Source organism: Pezoporus occidentalis, unplaced genomic scaffold, assembly GCF_034315485.1.
Source record: "Pezoporus occidentalis ecotype Australia unplaced genomic scaffold, CSIRO_AGI_Poc_V1 ctg2, whole genome shotgun sequence".
NCBI classification, from domain to species: Eukaryota; Metazoa; Chordata; class Aves; order Psittaciformes; family Psittacidae; genus Pezoporus; species Pezoporus occidentalis.
The window spans coordinates 9356405-9382984 of NW_026913855.1; the positions used below are offsets into that span (position 1 = coordinate 9356405).

The 26580-nt window shown below is 38.6% G+C and overlaps 1 protein-coding gene across 1 annotated transcript in view; it reads left to right on the plus strand.

Annotated features, from left to right (window-relative positions):
* Positions 1 to 26580, plus strand: part of GMDS (GDP-mannose 4,6-dehydratase) — a 427285-nt gene that overhangs the window by 319300 nt on the left and 81405 nt on the right. Inside the window, exon 8 of the mRNA XM_062617766.1 lies at positions 24128 to 24246. Within this exon, the coding sequence (XP_062473750.1) occupies positions 24128 to 24246 (119 nt within the window). The remainder of the gene's footprint in view (positions 1 to 24127; positions 24247 to 26580) is intronic.

Here is a 26580-nt window from a genome sequence, read left to right on the forward strand (position 1 = left end):
TTTCTTCCACCCTTCCACTCTTTTTGTCTGACTTAGTTGGTCTTTTTTGTACTTTGCTTCAACTTGCTGTGTGTCCTTGAGGTGTATGGAAGAGTAGGAAGGTAGCATGTACTGAAACAAAGAGGTAGGGCAAGGAGCGCAGGTTACGTTTGGTAATAGGGAAGTTCCAAAGCCAGAAATTAGGTGAGACAAAACCATGTATCTCTTTGTTATAAATGCAAAGTAGCAGGCGCATAATAAAATTTAAAATAAAAAAAAAAAAATCAAACCAACACAATAAACCAAAACACTGCATACACACACATAGAAAGCTCTTCTTCCCTTGGGGAGAGGATGAGAGAGAGAATGGAGAAACCACAAATGAGAGAGGTTAGTCATGTTGCTTAATGAACTACTGGAAGCTTTTCAGATACTGTGGTGATGAGGGAGATGTACATAGAACAGTGTAATGTTCCTCAGCTGATATTATCTAGGAGTTCAAAAGAAGCAGCAGCACAGTAAAGCAGCTCTCTGGTATGTTATTAAAAGGTATCTTGAGCTTTCCTGCTTGACAGATATTTCTTGTTTTAAGTTACAGTTCTACTTCCATTATTTAGACCCAAGACAACAAAGTAATAATTGAGCTACTGATGAGTTAACAAAATACATTTATGCAAACCAGTTATTTTACAGTAGAAACAGCCTGTTAATGTTATACCACTGGCAATTAAAATCCTCAAAAATGACAGTATTCTGTATTTATCTGATCCCTAATTTTTTTACTTTTAATTTTATGATTTCCTGCTGGTTTGCACAGTGAAAAAAATCAGTCATCTCATTTTGCAAGTGCACAACTGGAATGAAAATCTGCATTGTTACCTTTAGATGGTAAGAAAGGAAATCATATTTGCTCTTCTTCCTGTCAGTGCAACATAAGATTTTTGTGTTTTTCATCCTGCTGACTATACTAATGGGAATAACCCCTGTAATCTCAGAAGCAGTTGTTCTAATTTGCTCTTTTGTACAGTCTTTTGTTGGTTAGATTGCCCATAAGGGTGCTTCAGCAAAATTTTTAAGTCTTCTTATACCTGGAAGAAGCCTAATTTGTATATAAATTCAGTGCCTCTCTGCAGGGTGCTTTGTTATTAAAAGAAAGTATGAAATTCTGAACAAAGTTCTGCTTGCAGAGGACAACAGTTCACAGCTGCTGGTAGCTGAATGTCAATATCGGAGACCTGGTCTCCTTGAAAAGCCCATGAAGTGTCATTGGAAAATCATGCTTGGAAATCCTTCCTTCTGTAAAACCACCCTGAATTTTTGGAAAAGTTTTGGTACCCAGGCTTTGCTATTGCAACAGCTTGGTGGTTTACATTGATACGTGTAATTACAGATATGTATGAATCACATTTTCTATTATGAAAAAATGTGGAAAGTAGATGAGGTGTGAGATGAATTTTAAAGCATGACAGTAGTATTACACAAGGCCATCAGCAGAATGTGAAATATGCACTCTCTGTTGATGTAGTCAGAACTCCAAAGAGGATGGGAATAAATGTGTCTGCAGGAGTGGATGACAGTAGGGAACTACACACAGTGGATCCTGTGTACTCTGGTGCCTGAGATAGCCAACTCAGCTCAGACACTTCAGAGTCCCTTGGTGCCTTGTTATCACTAAAATCAGTGGAGGTTCTTTGAAAACTTTGTGTCTTATTTTGAAGAATGCATTAGTGATCTTATGTGAGATCATCATCTATTTTATGGAACTAAGTTTGAGGGCAACCCAAGAGTCAAGAAATTCTGTTTGCACAATCTGCCTTTTATTTGTGATTCACCTCTGTCTTTGCACTCCCACGCTCGCCATGCTAGTTTGCCAACTATTTAACCCAGGTACTACTTTACCAGGAGCTGATACCTCTTTTATCAGAAAAAGTATGATGGAATATCTGATGACTTCCCATAGTCATCAGAGACTAAGGTCTTTTCCAGAACACTGCACCTCTGATGGCACACGGCTTCAAGGCTGATGTTCTGCAGGAGCCCTCCCTCAAATAACAGGATAGCAGAAATCTGGCAAAGGCTGCTGTGCCCAATAAATTGCTTCTGTTAGCACTAAACTCTTTCTGTTTTCCTGTGTTTCCTGCACATTGTATTTAGCAGTTGCCTGTGTGAATTGTATTATCTGTTGCATTCTATTAACTTAAGTAAGTATGTTTTAAGTGTGTTTTAAAAGTGGGGTTGAGTGTAAACTCAGCAATTAATTTTAAGCAGACAATGTGTCTTACAAAGGAAGGAAGAAATTGGGTTTGGGTGATTTTTTTTTATCTTTTTTTTTTTTTTTTAATTTCCTCCCACCCCCTGTAACCCACCTCTGTTACTTTTACTTACTTTTTCTGGAGAATAAACGTTGTGTGTGATCCTTTTTTCCCTCCATTCTCCTGCTCAGAAATATATCCCATTTTAAACATTAGCAAAATCAAACATTAACATGGGAGTTAATGTTTTAAAATAATGATCTCCTGCCGGAAGCCTGTTGGTCCTGACATGCTGCCAACTATTAAATCTAAATGAAGTTAGAAGCCAGAAGAAAATAAACTTACTCTATTTTCATTCTCCACTAACATCTTTTGCACTATCTGAAAACTTGATCACTGTATCTCAAGGTACTGAGTTCTTCTTTCAGTAATGGATTGCAGGTGCCGTGTTTCTGCTAAACAATATTTAGGCTACTTAGTTTTATTGTTTGGTTTAATTTCTTGAGTGAGTGACTTCACCAGGTCATCAACGTTTCTAATTCCCATTCTTGCAAATAATGGTGAAAGGAATTGAGACCACTGAATATGAACTTTGGAGAGATGGTAGGTAATACAAATCCATATAAAAGAAAAGTTAGCACCAAACCATTTAAAATATATGCATGTGTTCAAAAAGGCACTGTCCAGAAACACCACAATAAGTAATTACTGTGATAACTTTCTGGGAATTGAAGAGCCACTCTTTATTGCCATAATAGCATGTAGATTGTAGTTCCTCTAGTCATCATGCAGAATGTAATATCTAAAAGTGAATTAGAGGGCTTGTGATAAAACAAGCCTGGGAATTAGCAGCAAATAATTCCAAGGCACGCAGTATCCCCCAGTTTGACCACCACATAGACATGAGTGATGACCCTGAACACAAGTTTTAAATCTGAGTGGGTGATATTTAGCCTTTGGAGCAGAACTTGGACAGCCTATGGTGTATCAGTGATATACATAGCACAGCAGTGGGCTGTTTAATTCTGGAGAACACTTTATAATGATGTAAGAGGTAATAAGCAGGATTATGAATGCAACTGGGAGTCATTACTGTGAATTTTAATTTTGGGTTTACTTGGCCTTTGGCACATGATTTCATTTCCCATAGACAATCTAAACTCACTATAAAGACTACCATGGGACCTGGATGGATTCACTAATGTTGGGTGTGGTTATTTCCTGTCTGTCTGATTTCAAATTAGTATCTGGTTTTCTTATGGAGGTTGCTTCACTAGTCATTATTTAGAAGGTATTTTTTAAAGAAAATTCTTAAGAAGACTTAATGCAGTATGTATTTAGAAATGTTACCACCAAACCATTAAAAATATATGCAAGTGTCCATAAAGACATTTTCCTGAAATGCCATAAGTAATTGCATAAGAAGCATATGATTATTTTATCTGTAACAATCTTTCTGTCTCTTCTCCTAGGAATAATTCACAAGGAAACAAGGAGTTTCTTTTTGTAGTTTGAGTTGCTATTTATGAGGCTTGATATAAGTGTGAGATTTTTTACAATGGAGTTGGATAATATAAAATAAAGTAAAAGCATTTACTATCTTCTTTATGGATGATGATGTAGGTGTTAAATAGCTAATGCATATGGAGCATGTAAAAATAGTATTATTTCATATTAAAATGACAATTGGAATAGGCTCTCTTAGTTTTCATTCAGTACTTCCTCTTTCAAAGCACTGTACTTCACAGGCCTCAATTCAGGAAAGAACTTCAGTCTGGACATAAATCTAATTAAAGTCAACAGATTTAAACCCCTTCAAGCAACAAGCATTTACTTAAGTCTTTTGCTTAATTGTGGTGGAGTAAGAGTATGTTTAAAATTAAGCCCATGCACAGCTATTTTGAAGAACTGGAGATTTATCTTGGAGCATCAAACCTGCTATGGAAAATTCATAAAGTAAAGATTGCCTCCTAATTATTATGCTCATTTTAGCAAGTACTGTAATCATAGGAACAAATTTACATAGTGTTTACCAAGAGGCAAGAACATCTGTATGCTTTTAATGGCATGGAGCTGCAAACTGAACACACAGAGACAGCATCTGAAGAAAAATACTTACAATCCTACTTGTGAAATGATTATGGAAAGATGACTGCTTAATGCTTTTCATAGGACAAATATAGTTTACAGTTCCAAGCAGCTATAAATACTTTTAGTTCTCATTGTTGATGTATGGTAAAATATTATATAGTACCTAATTGTAAAAATTTTCAAAGGGATCTTGGCAGATACCATAATGTGATACTAAAGATCCAACAGCTTTCTGTTACCTCAAAGACAGGATATACTCTCAGATGTTTTTCTTGTCTCTAACCACCTGCCCAGTAGGCCACAGTAATCTGGCTGGATTAGCAAGTGTTTGTGCTGCAGTACATCTTTTCCTCAGTGGCATTCCTGAGTCTGAGTCATGACTGAAGATGTGTTTAGAAAGAAATATGTTGAGATTGCACAATGAAAGAATGGCTTCCTTTAGAGACCCACATAGATGGACGTTTTTACTTCAATTAGGAGATGAAATGACTTGGCACATGTACAAAGAGTTTGTGTTCCAGTTGAGCAGCAATGCCTGCTGGTGAGATCAGTGCCGATCTAAGACAAGTGCCTTGATGACAGCTTATTTGGGACTTTGGCAGATATTTGTTCTCCCCTTGTGGTTGAAGGATGTTATAGGCTCCTGTTGTCCAGCCAAGCTGCCACAGTCAGAGCCACGGTACGACATGTAAGACTATTGTGACTGAGAGTTTTCTGTACATCTGGGGAGTACGAAACAGGTAGTCTCTCTGAACAAATTTCATTGATGAGTGCTAGGAAATTAAAAGCATTTTGAACTGGCTACATTTTATTGTTTACGTTTTCTCATCTTGATCAAACTGACATCTCGATGTCAATCCATTTAGAAAAGCAGAGAACTGGGTGCACTTCTGGTGTCAAATTTGGGGCTGTGCTACCTGGAATTAGGGGCAAGCAAGCAGATGCCATCAGCAGATCTGGCATGCACTACAGTGGTAAGACAACAGTATGTTTTCCTGGTTTAGCACTTGCTCCTGGCAGGAAGAAATTTGCTACTCTTGAGGCCATCCAGAACAACCATGGTCTCAGCCTCTGCCAGGCTAATCTGCTCTTTGGGATGCTGGTGCTGCAGTATCCAGCTGACTAGAAGGAGAGAGGATTTCCCTGCCAGCATCTCCTGCACTTGCCTTGGTAGGATGGGAGCAGCTGGTGGGGAAGGTCACAAAAAGTTTCGCTGTGCTGCTCAGGTGTGTTGAGCAAACCTCAGCCTGTCTGTTTGTAATTATTATGTGTTAGTCGTTACGCAATCCAACATCATTTAAAACGAAACAAAAAAACAACCAACAAAGCCTGTGTTACTGCACAGTAAATCTTTCTCCAAAGCTGGCAAGTCTGAGCTTCATTTTTTGAAGATGTAGTTCTGTAAGCCAGCCATTTGTTTTGTAACACATGGTTGGGTCTCTAGTATCTAGAGCTGCAACCTCTGCTTGAAGTTTCCCATGCGTTCTGAGCCTGCTCCTTCCTGTGTGCCTTCCCTGGTACCTAGCAGGAGTTACGTTCAGGATTGGCCATTCCCTCAGTAATCTGACGGGGTACCTCTCCTGTTGGCAACTCCTAGACATGCAAGGCATGCAGTCATTTAATAATTTGGTGCTTCTGTCCCTTTGCCAAATTTTGATTGAAATAAGCCAGTAGGAAAGCAAGAGTTATTAGACACACAACCGAGTACATGTAAAGTGCATAAGCCTTGTTTCTTCAGTAAACAAGACTAAAAATATAGTGATTTGTGTCTGGTTTACCCTAAATACATGACTGGAGAGGTGGAAAACTTTCTATTGTGAACTTGATTGAGTCACAGAGGTGACTGGGGAGAAATGCAATTTGAAGTATTTATCCTCTTGCATTCAAAACTGGAGCACTTGAAAGTGATGGCAGGGAAAGCCTTAAATCTGGCCTTGATGCTAAACAAACATGTTACTTTTACAAGATACTAAAGAATGGGGGTTTACTACCTACAGTCTTCAGTGTGACTTGTGAACTGGTTGATTTTTAGTGGATACTGTTTTAATTCCCATATCAGTACTGTTGGGATGCTGTTAAACTGAACATATTAGCCTTTGTAAATTTACAAATTAACAACAGGAATTTTATGCAGCACACCTTCAGTTGTTGAGCTCCATGCTTTTGTAGATAGCATTTAACAGGATAACTATAAAATTCTAGACTTACAAAACTGATAGAGGCATCCTTTTGAAGCTGGATGATGTATGCCTGTAGTGCATGGCCACATCACTAGAATTACTATTATTGTAACTAATACTACTATACCTACTACTATTAGGAATCTTCTGATCAGTCTGTATTTTCATTTGCTGATTAAATGATTCATTCCATAGTTTTATTAAGACTTTTGCACAGTTAGGAGATAAGTATTTATTTGTCACTGATGGAAATAATGGGCTTGGCTCTGCTTTTTTGTTACAGTAGTGGAAATCTTGAGCAACTGAATTGCCAATGTAAGACTGCCAAGGAAACGGCAAATTTAGGTCCAATGCATGTTTGCTATTGTCCTTAAGAACTACTTTACTCTCTTCTAAGTACTTCCATTCATAAATGGTGTGTCATTTTAGCAACCATAATTGCTTTCTGAAACAGTGTTTTCTGTTATTTTTCTAGGGATTTCCCAAAGTTGGAGGAGTGTTTTGGTTTTGTTTAAGAAAATTAAGTGCCGTTTTAAACCTGGGTCAGATGCCAGAAAATGTTCTCCTCCTCTCCTCCCTCTCTCTTTTCTTCTGCCTTTTGCTTTAAACCCCATATCAACTCTTTCGTTTAACTGCAGAGCCTAAACTTCTAGCCACTCTTGGTGTATATACATCCCATGTTTTGAAGTATTTGCAAAACCAGGGCCTGTGCTTGACTCTCCTAGATTTTGGGCTGTAAAAATAAAGGGACAGGCACTTAGAGGTGATTACATGGTACAAGTTATTGCAGCTTAGTGAGTTCCCTTGTGTAGCTGCTGAGCCAGGATAGCAGATTTGTTGTGTCCTCTTAACCTATCATGAGTAAAAGTGCTTTCACTTAAAGCTAATAGCATCTTAAGATGACACATTTACACCAGCTTCACAACAGGGAAAGAAAAAAGAAACTTTAACTGACCAGCTGTCAGTGCCATGTGGTATCTCTGTTTGGTGTTGGTACAATAAGAACATGTATCTGTTTTCCCATGTATATGTGCATGAGACCTCTTTGATGCCTAAGGTTAAACGTGTGTATTAAACTCTTCGGGGTCAGGATGCCAGATGTGTTCTGGCTTCTCGGACATTCTCACACTTTCTTAAAAATAAAAATTCCTCTCACCATCTCTGCTTCTTTTGCTTCCTATTCTTTTAATAACTTCAGTTTCTCAACAGTAGAGGAAATGAGTTTTTGCTGAACTCCATTGTGATAACTGGCTAGAAGATTTTCAAAGGTACCTTTAAAACTAGAATTAGAAAAGTCAGCATTTTCCTTTTGTGTGTTATTTTTCTCTACATATGAGACATAGGTTTGTTTCACATCTGCCAAGTTTAATTTTTTTTTTTTAGATATTTCAATTTTTTTTAGAAGTTTAAATTCAGAGAGCAAGAACACTAATATGCCAAAAGTTGAAGTGTTTGAGAAGGTTGAAGTAATACATAAATCATATCTTAAATAAAGTTATGCCTTGCTTGCTCAATATAGCAATTACATTGTTTTGATTTTGTATGGATAACTGGAAACTTTATCTTGGCAACTTCTTTATCCAGTTTAATAACAAGCTGACTCCTGAGGTTTCAAAAAGTCCTTTCTTGTTCTTCCATTTGTATAATTTAGGGGTAGAGGAAGTAAAAGAGAGAAAGATCTGGCCTAATGGCTTCTTCTGGCGATAGGTACTACAGTCCATCAGCAAGGCTTCTCCTGCTGAGCTGGCAGCTGCTTCCGTAAGTTCAGAAAGGTCACCATGGTTTCTTTCCTGTTGCTCCTCCAGGCATTGTTGGGGGAGTTGGGAAAAAAGCATCTTCCTTTCTTGCCCTGAGACATAAAAGACAAAATCTTTCCTCGCTATCTAGGTCTTTTCTGGTAAGGCATCTAAAAGCTCAGGTATGATGAAAATTATTTAGGTTTCTGTGGTACCTTTACCCAGAAAAAGCTGAAAGCTTATTACACACTAATCAACATACCAAGATATGTATATGATACATGAGGATGTGTATGTAGTATCTATGCATGTCTTTCTGTGCATGCTGTATTTGAAAATGCGAGGATTTTCTTCACTATTGACTTGACGCTTCCTCAGGAGACAAACCAGGCTATTTGGTAAACACTTCAAAATCCCATTGCTGATAATTTAGGACAATGCAAACTAATGTATCTAGTTGAAATCTGTGGAGAGAAAGCAGGTTTTCAAGGAAGCAGAGCATAAGCTCAGCCGTCTTTAGATCAAAATAAAAGCAAGAAAATTCAGTGTTTATAGTAAGAACTCCAAGAGCGTATCACTCATTATGCATGCTGTTCCTTGCAGTGCAGTACACTGATGAGTCTGGTCCAGGAAAATCAGCCTGGATGAAATTGTAAAGTACATCAGTTGCATTAAACCCCAACATGCACTTGCATTCAGGACCGAAGTGTCCCGAATTTAGGTAGATAAAAGGGAGGACTCTCATTCTGACCAAGGATGCGTTTAATGCAGTTATAAGTAGTTTTGTTGAGATCACACTTTTAATTTGTTCGAATTAATTTTCCTATTTTCACCTTTCCAGAAAGCCCTACAATAAAGACAAAAGCTTATAGCTATAAATGTAGGTCTCCTTCCTTCTGGTTCTCATTCAAATGTTTGAAGTTAGTTTGGTTCTTTTTTTGGACTCAAACATGAATTGTTATCTCTTGTTTTGGCATTAGGGGGGAGAATCTTATTTAGTAGTCTTTCTCTGCCAGCTTATCATATATTTCACATGCATTTTTCTTCATAATTATTCACTTACCAGACTATAGCAGCTCTGAACTGTTTATATATAAAGTCTGGTGTTTGAAAGAAAGTAACATATCTAAAATTTCTTTCTGTTTTTTAAGTACATAAACTTTTTAAAGTACATAAACTCACATGCATTGCCAAATGTGCCCTTCCAGTATATAATAATAGGGATCTAATTGCACCAGTTTCCCAAGGGGCTCCGAAGTAGAAAAGCAGAGCCTGTGTGGAAAACACCCTTTTTTTTCGCCTTTGGCTGTGACAGGCTTCTGCACTTGGAATGTAATTCCAACCTCACAGAAGTCTATAGCAAAAATTTGACTGACTCCAGGGGGGCAGGATTTGGGCCCACGTGCCTGATTTTGTGGTATGATTTTGGTGATGAAACAAGCTTTAGGGAGGGAGAAGGAGTATTCACTGTGTAAGGAAGAGTTGATTTTCACAGTCTCTCTCCCATGCTGTAATAACACTCTTCTTTGTTGTATCTCTTTATCTTTCTGAGGAAGACGAGAAAGGCACCCACTAAACAGATACTCAGTTCTTCTGGAAAAGCTCAGCAGGAAAATTTGCTTTGATTTTTAACTGTGAATGTACAAACTCAGTGGCAACCATGGCAAAGCAGCAGTCCTTCTGTGAAAGGGAGACAATTATGACAAGAGTAAGAAACCTAATTTAGCCTCTTGCTGCCCCAAGATCTGTTGACTTGAAGTCATGTTTCCCAGCAGAACGTTGCCCTCAGATTGTAGCTAAGAGGCCATGCTAATATTTCCTTCCTGAAGGGAGAGAGCACATTGGGCTGTCCTTAATGTGAACTGCATGAACTTTTGTACCTTTGCTTTTCTTCTTGTCTTCTCAGAAGGAGGAGTATTTGTCCCAGTATATCCAAAACATGCTATTTTCCAGGACTGGCTTATAAACAGCATTTAATAAAGTAAGATTTCACTTTCTAATCTCAGGTTGGTAAGAAGAATATGGTTTTCATTCATATTGCACTGTTAGGTGGTCTTAGTTTATTACTGCCAATGTATTTAATAATACTTTGAAGCATGAATTCCTGGGTCTTACAAACACAGTTTTTCCAATAAATCAAGCTCAGACAAAGAGGTTTTTCTAGTACATTTTTATTTCATCTCCTGTTTTCCTTGAGTCAGTTATTACAACCTCGGCCTGAGTGAAAAATTTCTAATTTGCTCCCCATCCTGTTTGTATACTGAGAATCAAATCCTTGTTTTGGAGGCATTTGGTGTAGTGTTTGCTGTGATTCTTTCACTGCTAGAAGATGAAGTGGGATATGGCTGGGTGTGTTGAGCTACCTTTGTGCCTTACTCTGCCCTTGAATTGCATGGGGAACACGCTATTGCAGAAGCATGTGAAGATGTTGGCATTTTCTTTCTCTAAGTTGTCTTTTTCTCTTTACCTCCCAAGGTAGAATTTTCCTTCATCCACTGAGGGAACATAAACAAAACTTTGTGTACACAGGTCTTAAAAAAAAAAAAGCGAGTTTGGTACTTCATTGTCGTGCTTCCTTTGCTAACAAATGCTAAGCCTACACACTTATATGGATATATTATAATACTGTTGCTTATTAGAGAATTCATGTTTCCTGATTTAGAAGTTCAAATAAAGAGTGAAGTACATCAGTGTTTGTCTTTTATCATTTACTGAGCACCCTATGTAGTCACACACAAACAGGCAAAACAGCAACTAATCAAACCTTTTAGAGCCGCCAAACCCGCTTTTTGTCTTTATTATGAAACCACGATTTGGTCAACTGAGGTCAAGTTGTGCACTTAACACAGCTTCCATTATAGTCAGTGAACTCTGTAACAGAGAGTAAAGACAAAATATAAACAGAGAACATTTCTGCAGCAGCTCTGGGCTGGGATTAACTTGGATCACCTAGTCTTCTGCTTTTAATGAAATTCTCTCCCTTGTATTTTCTTGTTTGGAAGGGAGTCCAAAGTTATCTCATGCTAATTTAGTTAGGCAGTGCCCTCCAGGGATGTCACAGGCCTCCGTGACCTCTCCAGAGAGACTCAGCAAAGGGATGAGGAGAATTAAACATTCCTGAGAAATTGCAAAGCAGCAGCCCCCAGAGATTTCGCATAGAAACGAGCTCCAGACTAGCTGCCAGAGACCCAAGTCACCTTTTCAGCACTTCCTTGACATGTCTCTGCCAGTCCCATCTGGCTTGATTCAGGGGGTCAGCATGGGGACTGAGGAGAGGTGGCAGCTAGAGAGGAGCAGGATTTGAGGGAGGTCTGACTGCAGCAGTCTCAGGCTTTAGATGTTTCTCTGGGATGTGCAGCTAGATGGTTTTGTTCCCTTTCCTTCCCACATGGTCTCAAATTTTGGTCTTTGTACTGGAAAGGGGAAGAATACTAAGTGAAGAGGTTTCATGGCAAGTTCAGTTATTGTTTCACCACTTGATGCGACAATTTGTTTCATACCTGGGTTTGCAGCCACCTCTCGGGTCTGATGCAGAAAATCCTGCAGCATCAGAGAGCTACTTACACTAACATGAACTACAAGCCCCACTTTCCTCTCTTCTATGTTGACAGGATGTAAAAATTCATGAAATTACTCTCATGTGAAGCCAGAATCAGGCATGGTTTGCAGAGTGAAGCTCATTTCTGTGGGAAAAGATTCAGAGTTTATTTCCAGGATTCCCTTAATTATCATGTAAAAGAGGAAAAAAAAATGCTGAAGGTTAAGCAAGAGAGGGAAAAAACACCAAGAAACCACTGTAGCTTGCTTATTAGTATCTAGATCACCTGAGTAATCTTGCCTATCTCTTGCATCACAATGGAAATGTGCAGCATCTCAAGAAATGTCTATTTTATTGAGTTTTGAAATGTGTAATCTAACAATCATTTCTGTGCACTCTCATCCTTGAATTTCCTTGCTCCTTTAATTTTTTTAATTAGTCCAGAGCTTTATTAATATTACTATTATATATTAATATTAGTTATTAATATATTGATATTTCTATTAGTCCAGGCAATCTTAAGGAATAATGTTTGAATTCATACCTGTTAGAGGGAAAATAACGTTTTTTCACTATAAAAGAGCATACAAAGGCATCTTGTCCTCTAAGAAATAATGCACATCTTCACTAATGTCTGTGCTACCCTTAACTTTCTTACAGCACTCTAGTTGCATAAATATTATCACTCCAGCTTCACAGACAGCGAAACTCAGGAAGTAAGATTGAGTGGTTAAGTCAAGGACACAAAAAGAGTCATTGTCACTTCAGAGACTGGGACACTGGAGATTGCGTCTGCTCATCATTTGCTTTCACCAAACTGAAACTAAAAAAAAGTCTGGAGCTAAAGCTGGACACATGCAATTAGAATGTGGTTTATGGTATAGCTATTTAAAAAGAAATACCCAGAGCAGAGAATTTTGTTTATGAAAATATGTTTCAGCAGTTGAGTTACAAACTCTGGAAAAAGAAAAAAAAAAAAAAAGGCTGGAAAGAGACTTGCATATGGAAACCAGCCTATAAGGGATGATAATGTCATTGCGGTGATAAATCCATTGCGTTCTGCAGTGACTCATGCCTGTGCCACTGTTATTTGTCTGAGAACAGACCTCTGGCCCTCACCAAATAATGCTTGTGGGAATGTTGTTCCTGGTGTCTGGCCTGTGGGGGTTATTCCAGCCTTAATGGCAGAATACCTAGTGTGCGTAGAGTCTCGTTCATGGCCACTGGGGAGGGAGGGCCCTTGCTTTGTCAGATGTGATATGAGCGATGACTTCTGACATGTATGTAACAGAGATTTATTGCAAGCAAAAGTTGAAGTGTGATAATGCTACTGGGGTATTCTGTAATAATATGGTAAAACACTTGTCAGCACTTCATCTCAGGCAGTGAAAGTCAATTGTATATGTTACGCAGAGACAGATAAAAAACATAAGTATACTTAAAACTTCATATGGTTTGCATTTTTCGTAACAGCTCTCCTGACTCTAATATAAGACAGGTTTTAATTTTGTTTTGGGTAAGTGGATGTGCTTACAGTCTCACACCCACAATTCCATGGCTTTAAATAGAATCGCTCCCAGGGTGCATAAAAGAACACATGCTGTTATGTGAAGGATTTATCCAGGATGCCAGGACTGTATTTATTGCTGGGAACAAAATGAATAAAATTTTCTGTTCCATTTTGACATCAGCCTACGGAGAGCAGCCATATCTATAGTTTTAATGCAGCCTCTTCTCTTCCCCTGACAGGATTCAGAGCAGCTAACTGCCATTGCAGAAGTAGTAATAACTAATGATGGTGGAATCGGAAAGAGTAGAACAAGCCAAGGGAAGGTCAATCTGAAGTGCCCTCCAAATGTATTTTTGAGCATGCTCAAAAGAAATTTTCCCGTTGCTTTTTCACATCTGTGCTGCACAGACAGGCTTCTAAAATATGTCCTTTATTTTCTGGAATCATTTTACTATTGACTTTTTCTAGCTGAAATTCCCATGCCCTGATTTGAGATGGCATAGACCATGAGCTGCTATCTGACCCAGAGCATGGAGCAACTTGGTCAGAGCAGCAGTAACTCTAATGCTGTGGCAGCAAATCTGTGAGGCGGATTCCTCTGTCCTAGGGTTCTGGTTAAAACCACCAGATTCTTTGCATAAGCTGCTATATCACATGGCAGCTGTTTTGGGTACTGTTGGCCTAAAATTGAACTTGTGACATGAGGTAAAAATAAAAAAGAAAATAAATCCCTCGGTATTGCATTGCCATATCCCCAAGGCATTGCTCTTGTCTCTGTCTGTACTCAACAGAGAAAATTTAGCATCAAATTCCAAAATATTATCACCTGAAATGTTCTGGTAAAGGAATTCCAGTGGACTGAAAATTGTAATAAAAGAAGGTGAAGTTTCAATGTTGTTATAAAGGTAGCATGATCTTTATTTACACATATTATTTCGACAAGAATAACTCTAATTTAAAAGAACCTAATTATTAGTAAATGTTTCCCTCAGGATGAGTAAATTCATATTTCAGTCAATCGTTTTAGATTATTATTCAGGATTGTAACATCATTTGGAAATTGGTAGCAGTCTGAGGAGAAAATGCCTTAGTGTTCAAAAGCATGAAGCCAGAATTTTGGAAATTTAGGGGCAAACGTAATTATAATATAGAATTATGGTTAATTTTATATTATTAACTCACTCTGGCTCCCCATATGTCTTTAAATAAAAATAACACTGTTCATATATTTTATCTCCATGCTCTTGCTTTGTTACTTTTACTATCTCAAACAATTGTTCTTCTTCCTTCCAATTATACCCTCAAACATGTATAAATGCTATGAAGTATTGATTTGTTATCTCTGAGCCTATCTGCCTGTGCTCTGGCAGTTCTGTTCTGCTATTACCACTTTTTCACAGTATTACTAGTGGCTTAACCTGGCTCAGGACCTTTTTCTGGGTAGGCACTGGGCTGATCCCTGCAAAACTTCAAAGTTGCAGTGGAGAAGCTAGCAAGCTGAAGAGGAGATGTTCACAAATGGGAGGAAAAGAAAGGAAGGTTTGAAGAGAAAAAGTAACTACCTGAATCATGGTATAAATAACAGCATTTTGATTGTGAGGAGATCAGTAGTACTTTGATCCATACTACTCCTCTGACCCCCATCAAAAGAAGTACGTTAGCTTGTGCTTAGTTGTAAGTGGTAGAGCCATCCAGGAAAGAAATAGGAGGCAAACAGGTGTCAGAAGCATGAACCAGCATCTTTTTACAGTCAAATATTCAACTGCAAACATTTTGTGATCAATATATACATTATGATCATGATTTTAGGGCTGATCGTTTTGCTCCAGTAAACATGCCAGTACTTGACTTGAAAGCCTACTCTGTTTTCTTGTGGTTAGCTCATGGCCCCAACCAGTCCTTCCTGGCATGGGTCCCTCTCTGCCCTCACCGCAACCCGAGTACAGCCCTTTACTTTAGCGGTGAGTAATCCTGTCAAATGGGAGCCTGCTTCTTTGTGAAGAGGTATTTTGTCTTTCATTCATATAAAAATAGCAGGGAAAATTAATTCTGGAAGGGAAAAAAAAGGGAGGGGGAAGTGGGTCAAATGTCTTTCAGAATTGTCTGCTAGGTGGAGCCTGGGAAACGTAGTTGTTCTATAGTCTTGTCTAGGTAATACAAATCTGAATGGTTAAAACTCTCATGTACTTTCTGTAATGCAAATTTTTCTCTTTTTTCTCTTTTTAGCTTTGAATGTCTTTCCTTTTTTTCTTAAACAGAATTTAAGACACCCCTTTGTTAGCAATTGCAACAATATCCTCCAAAATTAAAACGAAAGAAACAGACCATATATGCATCCTTTCTGTATCTTTTCATTTCAATTACTTTGTGTCACACATGTCACTTTCAATTTAACCATTTGAAGAATAAACAAACCATTGTGGACCTAAAAATCTGTTCAAATTTTTTTTTGCAAGAAAAAAAAAGGACGATATTAATTTTCATTGTTGGTGAGGTTTCCCAACAAGAAGCTTTGCTATTTCTTTTTTGCCTCCAGCTAGTGACTAAAGATCAATTATAAAACTGTATACAAATACTTCTATGTATTTGAAAGAACAATATTTTGACACTCAGTGGCACAAGTAAAAATGGGAAAAAAAAAGAAAGCAGTAATCTAGGTTTTGATAACACAATGAGAACTTTGTATTCAGTTGAGATACACGAGAAACATTGGGTTGTGTTAACAGGGAAAGTTGACCTTTAAGTTTTATCTGGATTATAATTCTTGTGGTTTTTATTAATAAAACTGCCTACTAAAGTTTCACAAGTCCTCCCTGAGATCTGTAAAACAATTCATCTATCTGCTTACAAGAGAAAAGTTAGTCAGTATTTCCTAGTACTTCCTACAGATGTGAGGACTTTTGTTTCAGAAGACATTGATCTTGTTCAAGATGCTGCACAAAGATTATCAGGTATTTTATTATCTTAGTAACTTCATAATTTTGAATTATTATCTTTAAATGTATCAGCTATTTAACTTGAAAAAAATCATGGATCTGAACACAGCTCACCTCTTAACAAGTTCACATCTACAGCCAAACCATAGGATATGACTAAATCAGAAGCATACTTCAAATCACTTCTGTGGCAATTTACCAACTGTAACTTCAAAATACTCAGAGAAAGTTTATAAAATGAGTTGCAACATACTGTCTCTGTAACTAGGTGACTTGTAATATGTATAGTAGTAAAAGTGGGTTTTTGTTGTTTGTTTATTTTCTTAGGATTGTTAAGTTAAATTTTCCATTTTTTTTTTCAAATGATGTGGTTTTCCTCTTGAAGGAAAGCATTTTCATCTTGAATCTGTTCTCATTTTATACCTTTTCTGTCAATGATGTAACTGTCTATGGTTTGCAAACATCACCCTTCTGAATGGAAGCAGCTGCCATGTCATAAGTACTCAATGTTTCCTCTGCCTGAGCAGAAAGGACAAAGCTAAAGGGAAAGCTTTGTACACAGACACTGGAGTCCTTATGTTCAGCATTATGCTGTTAAGGAAGAAGCATATCAAAATGTATTTAAACTTATGAGACCTGATAGATACTTAAATGGTGTTCAGAAGGGTTTTTCCATGAATGGAGGCTCCTTGAGCAACAGGTCTCGTACCAATACTATGATTTTTTGCTCATCTGAGAAAACAAGATCACGAGTCTTCAGGAGAAAGGAAGAGGCATGTGTCCTGCTCTTCCTGGGGAGTACCTCATTTGCTTTACGTTTTGAGAGAGGTTTGGGAGTTTATGAAAGTGCCACTATTGTTGCAGTGTGTCGTGATTTAAACCCAGTCAGGCAACTCGTTCACTCACTTCCCCCCCTTCTTTCCCTCCCCCTACTCCTGGAGGGACGGAGAGGAGAATCAAAAAGAATGCAACTCCCACGGGTTGAGATAAGAACAGTTTAGTAACTAAGGTATAACACAAATCACTACTGCTACCCCCAATGATAACAATGATAAAGGAAATAACAAGGAAAGAGAATACATCACCTCACCACCAGCCAACCAATAACTCGACCACCCAGCCCGACCAAGCTCTGACCAATACCTTCTCCAACACCGCAGTCTACCTGCCCTTCCGGGTAACTCTCAGTTACATCCTGGGCATGACGTGCTGTGGTATGGAAGCCTTCTTTGGTCAGTTTGGGTCAGGTGTCCTGTCTCTGCTTCCTCCTGGCTTCCCCTCCTCCCTGGCAGAGCATGACGCTCACAAAGTCCTTGGCCAAACCAAAACATCATTGTTATCAGCTCTGTTCCCAGGCCGAAAGTCAAAACACAGCACTGCACCAGCTACCAAGAAGGAGAAACATGACTGCTACTGCTGAACCCAGGACAAAGTGATAGACAATGACGTCCATCATGAACTTCAGTTTGCCTTTCAAATACAAACTGTAACAGCGTAGTAAGGTTGTTGTTTATTGGGTATGCGCCATTGCTGTTTAAGTAACTGATCAAGAAGGGTTGTATATTAGGAGGGTGAAAAACCAACATAGGAGTACATTGATTATTCATACTCCCATATTCCTGTTGTCACTGGCTTCATGAGAGTATCAGCATGCCTGGCAGCACATCCATGTGGTTTTCTTTGGCAAGAGTCTCCCTGCCGTGCTTGCCTTGCCTTACAATATCATCAGAAACAAATACTAAAGCAATAGTCATTATTGAGACTGAACTCCCACTGTGGCAGGGAGCATGGGATCATGCCCAGTGCTTTTGTGTTACCTTTCAGGCAGAGGCAGCTTACACTTTATTCTGAACACAAGAGGTTTTTGCTGCAATTGAGCTTTGTAGTGTTTTCCAGCCATGTGTGCTATGCCCCTATTTTGTGCAGAACACATGAAAGCAGATTTTTTTCCCCTCTGTTGTTTATTATATGTATGTATCACTGTCTCTTTATATAATATCCTTCTTTATGTAACACACTCTCATGCCTATCGGGTACACCCAGTACACACCTACACTTTTAACAGTCACAGAAGTCAATCAGATGCAGGTGACTCAGCCAGCATAGCACCTGTTCTTCCTTCCCTGCCCCTCCAAAAGTAAATAGATAAACTGGAAGTCATTTTGGGTTCAGAGTTCTGAGTTGATATCCCCAGTCTCGCTTTTCTAACGCGCAATCATCGGCTGTGGTCATTTCTGTAGCAGCTTCAGAAACCACAGCCAGTCAGCTGGGCTGTGTCAGGAGGAGCTGGGTGATGGCATCTGGAACTACTTCACATCCAGGCAGGCAGGAAGTGCATTGGCATGACATTTCCCTGTGTCGCGCAGTGCAGAAGATGCCGAGCTGTTTCTTTCCATTCCAGTGCAATTGGTTTGGGACAATGTGGAGAGGGAGGTGATACAATAGCCCTGTCTGCTATGGCACAAAGGGAACAGTGCCTCATGATGCATGCAGGAACAGCAGTCATGACGGGCCTTTGTGCTTGCCACATGGGGAGAAGGCTTTCCTTTGCTGCCACATCCCTGTAAAGACTCATCATGCTTTGGCCCAAAATCTTCAATTCTCCTTCTCAGTGGTCACCCCAGCAGGATAGCTATGTTTGGGATCACTAGAGAGTAGCATGTCCAACCCACTGAATTCTTCTGCCCACTTCTAGACAATAGTGTATGGAATACTGTAAAGATATAATTTCTATAAATGGTGATAATGTACTCTTGGGTCTCTCTGTGTGGTAATGTTTTCTGACTTAGTCAGAAATTGCTCCCTAATTGTTGACAGCCTTGAGGTAACCCATGCCCTCTTCAAATGATAAGTAAGTAGAGCTAGACATTCACCAGTCTCTCAGTCTCTGCTTCTTTGTCTCTGAAATGCATGGACAATGCACCCTGTATCAGGCTGCAACTATCTGTTCCATCTCCCAAAGTAAACATTATTGAGACAATTTTTTTTGGTTTGGTCTGTGTAACAAATACAAAAAGTCATAAGTTCTCTGCATAATACCTAGAAATACGTGTGAAAGATTTTTTTGACAGTATAAGGCTTGGAAAAAAATGCTGTGTGGCAACGCAAGGTAATAGCAATTAGTACCAAGAGGATCACTTTCAATTTATCACATTGTGTGTCTGTTCAGTCTTATCTGGTTTGGGTCTTGCATTGTATGAGACATAAGAAAAGGCTTTACTAATTCTCTTGAAAAATCATCTTTTATTTCCAGAGCAGGAATCATCAGTTGTACTTTAAAGTCTCAGAAGTTGGATTTATGTTTCTTTTCCCTATTAAATAGGCAAATATGTGATTATGAGCCCATTTTAAGAATATACAGTGCTAGAGCAGACACTGAAAGAGAAATATCAAATAAATAGAGTTAAACATAACCTCAACTACGGAGTCTTTGTTATCCATGGATGACAGTCCGGTTAATGAATGTTTTCTCACTGGGATGCTGGACTGGAAGTTCATGGTGAAACACATCTACAGCGTACTCCAGATGCTCAAGACAACCAGACACATCACAACCATAACTGCAGTGACATGTGCACAATGTATCTATATGTGGGTTGTGTTAGTCCAGCTTGGGTTCTACCCAAAGGAGACTAGCCCAGGTACAAATAACTATATTATTTGGGCAGGGAGAAGACTGGCTCATGTTCTGGATATGTTGCTTAAAAGTGGTGTGTACTACTGGCAGGGGTTTATAAACAAAAAAGGGAAAAGGGGAAAGATGAAAGAGGAAAGATTTTGGCAGAGGCTGTAGTTCAGGCATGCAGAACAGATATCCCAGTCCACATAATCATAAAAGTGTGTCCGCTTGCTAGACTTATTACGTATCTCTCTCCGGTTAGGTTTCTGTCTTTAAATGTAAATAACATAGTATTGCCTTTAGACTTTGAGTCACTAGACCAGAGCCAAAAAGAGTTCAAATATGAAAAATATGTTTTGTTTCATTTGCCATTAAAGGAACAGCATTATTCTAAGATAGACGAAGCCTGAATTGTTTCCATAGTAGTTGTCTTCTTTTCAGTACTTGCCTACATTCTGTTAATTGCACCAAGCAAGAAATTAGAAGGGGATGGCAGAACCGAACATAAATAATTTCTTGACTTTCTGTCAGCCTAGCCAAGAAAGCCTTTACAAAGATATAAAGGAAAACCCACGATTGTCCATTTGTGCACCAGAAAAAAAATCATAAAATATATGACCTTGTGATGGTTAAAAGATAGCCAAGAGCCAAAGCTGGGCAATGTTTTTATCCCAGTTCAGCCGTGTCATGGGTCATGTGGTTCAGCATGTGAACAGGAAGGTGAGAATGGGTGAACTTTTCCCTCAGTTGTGCAGTCCATCAGAGAATAAATGGAGCAAATCACTCTGCAGCTGTATCAGGAGAACTGCTGAATACCTCTCACACAGAGGCCTTTGTGTTCTGGACATGATCTAGCATTATGATGGGACGCACTAGGCTGAGGCTTTGTAGCAATTACTAACCCATTATCATGCTAGAACATGAGATCATTTATCTTCTAATTCAGAGTGTCACCTGTTCTTCATTTGCCAGTCAATAACCATTAATTACTTTCAGTGGAAATTTAAACAAAGCTTTTCCCCTCTGTTAAAACCAGTAAGCCATTCAGTAATGACAAATAAACCTGGCGCTGTATGTCCCCCTTTCCTCTCGTTCTCAGCCTGGAGTCTGGTACAATATGAACTCTTAAAGGAAATGCCTAGAAATTGATAGGTCAAGGGCCCTTATTAGTCTGATGGGGGGGGAATCACATCAATTCCTGGCACTTGCTGTAGGGAAATTATATAGCTCCTGCTTGTACACAGATTTCTTATTGATTGTCATGGGCTGTACCTGTGGAATTGAAGATTTGAATGTGGAGCTGGGTCAAAGATTTTTCTATCTTCTGGCTTGCCTGTGTTTTTTTACAGACTGTTTATGCAGACCCATTCAAAGCAGCAATGTTTGGTGACTTTTCTCAAAGCAAAAAGAACTATTAATTAATTTGTTCATAATTTTTAGTCTATTCTTTGCTTTTCACACCTGATTTGATTAAGGTAATTTTAAGTGCCAACAATTGTGAATGCCAGAAAAAATAAAGGAACCGGCAGTGATAGATTCTCAGGTAATCATTAATCTAAACATTCTTTCCTGGTAGAAGTTGAAGCAAAAATTTCTTTTAGCAACTCTATTTGCATTTTTTTGAGTGTTTCTAAGTTATTCCTGTAGAAATCTACTGCAGTTTAAGTTGAACTTTTAAGATGGTGATTACTTGTTCTTCAAAATAGTGGACAAGAGCTGATATATCCAAACACTTCAGGGCAACGAACTGTCAAAGGTTGGGTTTTTGTTAGTGTTTTGTAGCTGTCTCCTTCAATATAATGCACGTTTTAGACTAAAGAGAAACTTCCAATGCTATTTTGTATCAATGCACAAAATGTGTAAATATTTTAAATTCTCACTGGGTTGGTGAATGGTTCATCATTAACACTTGGGCTAAATCATATCCAACAAATTACAATACTGAGGTGTTCACAAGTGGAGGGGTGGCAAAAAAATACTGTAAGTCTGATCCTATTTCTACTTGGACATATTAGTACTACTTTACAGATGTGCATAGTAAATAGCAAGTCCTTACACTAATATTGCATATTCAGTCAACCTACATGCCATTTGCGGCTGGGGGTGATCCTTACCAACCAGTGAGGTTTGGACATTATATCTCTGTCAGATGTAACTGACACTCCAGTGCTGTCCACACTTCAAACAAAGGTGAGACTTTGAATTCTTTATGTAGAACAAACATCCACTATAGTCAGGAGGGGTACAGCTATAAATTCTGACTCTGTCCAATCTTGGAAATCTGTATTTATGCAAATACTGCCTTCTCATATGAGGAAGTTTGTTGCTTTCAGCTGGGCTACTTAATGAAAGCTGAAGATCTGTGAAATCAGGGACTATAGGCTAGGAGAACCAGAACTATCAATTACTTTAGATACTCCTTTTATCCTTCTGTGAAGCTGCTACTATTCTGAATCCTGCAAGCTTGTCCAGTCATGAAGAAACAGGAGTTGGTGATTTATGGCAACCTCTCAAATCAGCAGGGAAACCCCAGTGTTCCAAGAAAGCTCATATGAGAGATATGAGTTAAGACATCTCCTTCCCACAAGAGGAGTTTCATCAGCTAGTTGGGTATTTTTGCGTCATTGTCTAGGATGTTCAACTCTGGAAAGGAAAAATAAAGTTGCTGCCATTGTCCTGCCCAGCAGGTCATATCCCTAAAGCACAGTTAATGTCACGGACTTGCACAGCAATTTCCCAAAACCCAGGCTTCTATGCACATTCAAGAAGCAAAAAGGTTCAAAAGGAACATCTTAATAAAATCTTGTCAAAACTTTGGAAGATGCATAAAATAATTACTGGGAAGAAAACTGACTTGCAAATGGAACCATTTAAGTGGAATGTATCACCTTGCTATGCTGGACACTGATTTATTAAGAATATGGAGAGAAAAATTGAATATTTCAGGTGGTATTTACCAAGAGAAACTGAGCTGTCCCGAAGCTTTTATTAATCTGATTTGCAGAGTATCCACTACCGTCAAGGGACCTACTAAAGCTGTTTTCTTTAAAGCTGATGTGAAGAGGTCAATGCAAATAGCGTCGTGGGTTACACTGTGAGAAGATGACAGTCGTTTTTACCATATGGAGAAAAAGTTGAATTATTTTATTTTCCTTTTCTGGTTATTTATTAAATAAGGATCATGCCATACAGGCATTCCCTGTTCCTCTCTAAAGGAAATGAATTGTTTACATCATTTTGATTGATCTAAAGTAATAATTATTCTGTCTGCCTACAGTTCCTAGGCAATCAAATAGTCCAGTTGCTAGAGCAGTGGCTTGCACATAAAAACCCTGCATGGTACATAATACCTCAGACAAGTCACACATGTCTTTGTATGCCTCTTTTTCCATCTGCTTTACTGCTTTCATACTGACTTAGCTGGCCAGCCCTCTGAGATGCTCATCCATCATTATTTGTTTGTGGGAGGGGACTTTGTGAAAGGTATCACTGTGAGAAGTAAACTTGCCCCCCTGAAATGCAGATATGTTGACAATTATGTGAAGTTTGGCTTCCAAACGTATTGTAGTTTTTACAATTGTGCAAATGGTTCACTGAAAGAGATCTTTATGGTTGTCTCACTTTTCCACCAGTGTTTTCTGTGTTCCTGTGTCAAAAGTTTCTGCTATGATGCTTTGATGTGTAACATTCAGCACATATTCAGCAGGAAAAGCAGATTAATTTGGTCAAATACACTGTTGACTCTTCCTAGTTACCTTTTTAATTGCTTACCCTTAATTAAAATTTCCACTGAGCCAAAACAAATGTGACAGAAGAAAGAGCCAAAAGGACCCGCATTTTCATGATTCAATGTGTTTGACATCATTCCATAACAGACAGACAACAGCACTCTGGCCTGAAACATTGCAAAATTTTATTTTTTTCCCCATATCTGTGTCAATTCATGTAGTTCTTTGTACAAGTGAATCCATGCTCAAGAGCATTAAACCAAGTGTCAGTGTTTAAAAGTAAACGTATTAAAGTCTCCCCTGCAGAAACCCCTCCTATGGAACAAATTGAAAATCAAATACAACATTGTTTTCTATAATAAGAAATAATTAAACTCATTTCAGAGTTGCACTGAATTGGCTAATAGACACTATGTTAAGAAAGTGCTAATTTCCCCATCTTGGGGTATGTGTGTGTATGTGTAGCTATTTCCAAATAAAAATGCAGTAATATAGTGTCATGTACAAAAGAGGCTGCATACGTATGCACTGAATCTGACTTACTTTGTCTTTCTGCAGGCCATGTGGCTGATGTTGCAAACAGATGAGCCCGAGGACTTTGTCATAGCCACTGGGGAGGTCCATAGTGTCCGTGAATTTGTGGAGAAGTCATTTAAGCACATTGGGAAAACCATTGTGTAAGTATGAATGTGAGATAGCAGACAGGGGTTGAACATTTCCAGCCTGCTTTGTTTGCTGTGTTATTGTCTATTTATATTCTTTTTTTCCCCTCACTTTCTAATTTTTAAGGTTTCCTGGCATGAATGACTGCCACAGCAGATATATCTAGTGTTGTCCTCTAGATCATAAGAAAAAAACATGTGGGTGTATACATCTTAGTTTTTTGTTCCAAGTCTTCATTCTCTGCTCTCCCACTCATCTTCCATCTCGCGGAACAGATGCCCCACCAAGGATATTAGTACCACAACGCTGTTCATCGCACTGCTACAAAAGAGGTTTCTCTGCCTGATTCTCTGTTTTGTGCCTCCACATCCCCACAGTCCTGCTCCCATTCTCTGCAACCTCAAGGGATGACACCTGCCAACCCTGTTCTTTCTGCATGACAGCCTATCAGCCACACCACAAGGATTATGTAGCAACCCACTCTACATTCCTATTAACTCTTCTACTACTAAGCCATAAAAATGTTGAGCAGTGGGTGCAGAATGTTTACAATACATATTCCACATAGTTTGATTGAAAATACAAAATTCCTTCTCAAGGCCATATAATAAAACCAGGATGGCTTGGTGAGCAGTGTCTGTAATTTATATTTTTATTGTTTATTCTTTTTTCAATTTCCCTCCTTCTGTATCTTCTCCAGGCCCCATGCATCAACATACCAATCTCAGCTGGAAAAGGGAGAGGAAAGCCACAGGCTCTTCCATGACGCTAGAGCCAGGGCTGTTCCTCGGGCCATCAAAGTCACTTGTGCAGCTGGTGAACTTTTGACAGGGCCAATAAGTTTTACTTGGGAACAAAAACTTGACAAATTCAATAAATATGCAGAAGTACACAGATATATACGATATTATTTGAACAGCCAGTGGGTGGCTGGGGAGGTAATAATATTTTCTCCTCAATGAGCTTTTAGTCTGGTTTCAATTTTTGGCATCAACTTCCAGAAAGAATTCTGATGGGGGAGAGAGGGACTGTATAAATGGAATTTCTAGCCCCAAAGCTCAATTTTGGGGCTAAGTTTCTCTTCATATTTTTAGCATGTCTTGTTAGTGAGATGTCTCTGTATGGTTACACATTGTCCCATATGCCTTAGCAGTAGTCAGGTTTGACAGAGCATAGAGGAGGTGGTAGGAGCTCTAGTAATTGCTTTGTCTTTCTTATTTTCCCTCCTTTTATTACACTTTTGCTTCTTGTGTTTATAAGTTAATTCTCCTTAGTAAGCATTGATAAGAATATGCTGTGAATTCAGTTGCTCAATATAATTAAGAATTCCTGTGATTTGAGAACTATTTTGTCTCTATCTATTGTTTGCAAAAGCAAGAACAACGTCTTGTCTTTTTTTTCTTTTTAATTTTTATTACCTAAAATTAGAAGCTGAAACCTATAGTTCAGTACCTAGATGAATGTCTCTATTTGGAGATGTTCCCAACATAGCAGTTTCTTTTTACATCAATAAATTTATCCATTAGTTTAAACTCCCTCCTTTGGTGCTGGCCTAAGAAGTCTCAGCATTTCCCAAGACTGACAAATCAGCATGTATCTTTTCAGAAGGCAAATTAAACACTTGAGAAAACCTAAAGAAAAGAACAACTACTACACAAATAACAATAAAAGTACTTTTATGAATAGCTTCTGTTATAAAGAGGATATTAAAGGTTTACTTTAGATTTAGTTGGTCCTAACACAAAAAATTTTGTGTCCCAATTTTTGTGTCCACTGAGGTGACAATTTAGGTGCTAATGATAATTGTATTGCCGATCTTTTTGACAGTGGTGTAATTCTGATCATTTTGAATATAGCTTAGCCAGATAAATCAGCCATTTGTTTCCCCCTGCTCCCAGGGTAGGGGTAGTGTCACCACGGACCACTACTCATCCCGTAGCCATCATTCATCTTTCAAACTGCACTAGATATAAAATATTTCTCAGAATTTTGAAAGTTTTGAGAGCCTCCATAATTTTTCTAGGTGTCAGCTGGCCCATGCTCACAGTCACTCTCTTCTTACCCTTGTTGGTTTCTTGGCTGTCCAGCTGGTAACTTCTCACATTCTTCAGAACCCCCAAGGATTTTCTACTCCCACCTTTTTCAGTTTGAGTATAGTTTCTTCAGAGAGTAGCCTGGCAGCAAAATCCTCCCTTTCAACATTGTGGGACCCACTGGTGAGTCCTATTGATCTGTTTCTTCACAATTCATGAGGCAACTGAGAACCAGCACACCAGAGTGCAATTGCTAAATGAGTTTCTACGAGTCTGGCTGCTTTCTGCCTATGTCCCCCTTCCTCAAAGTTCGGT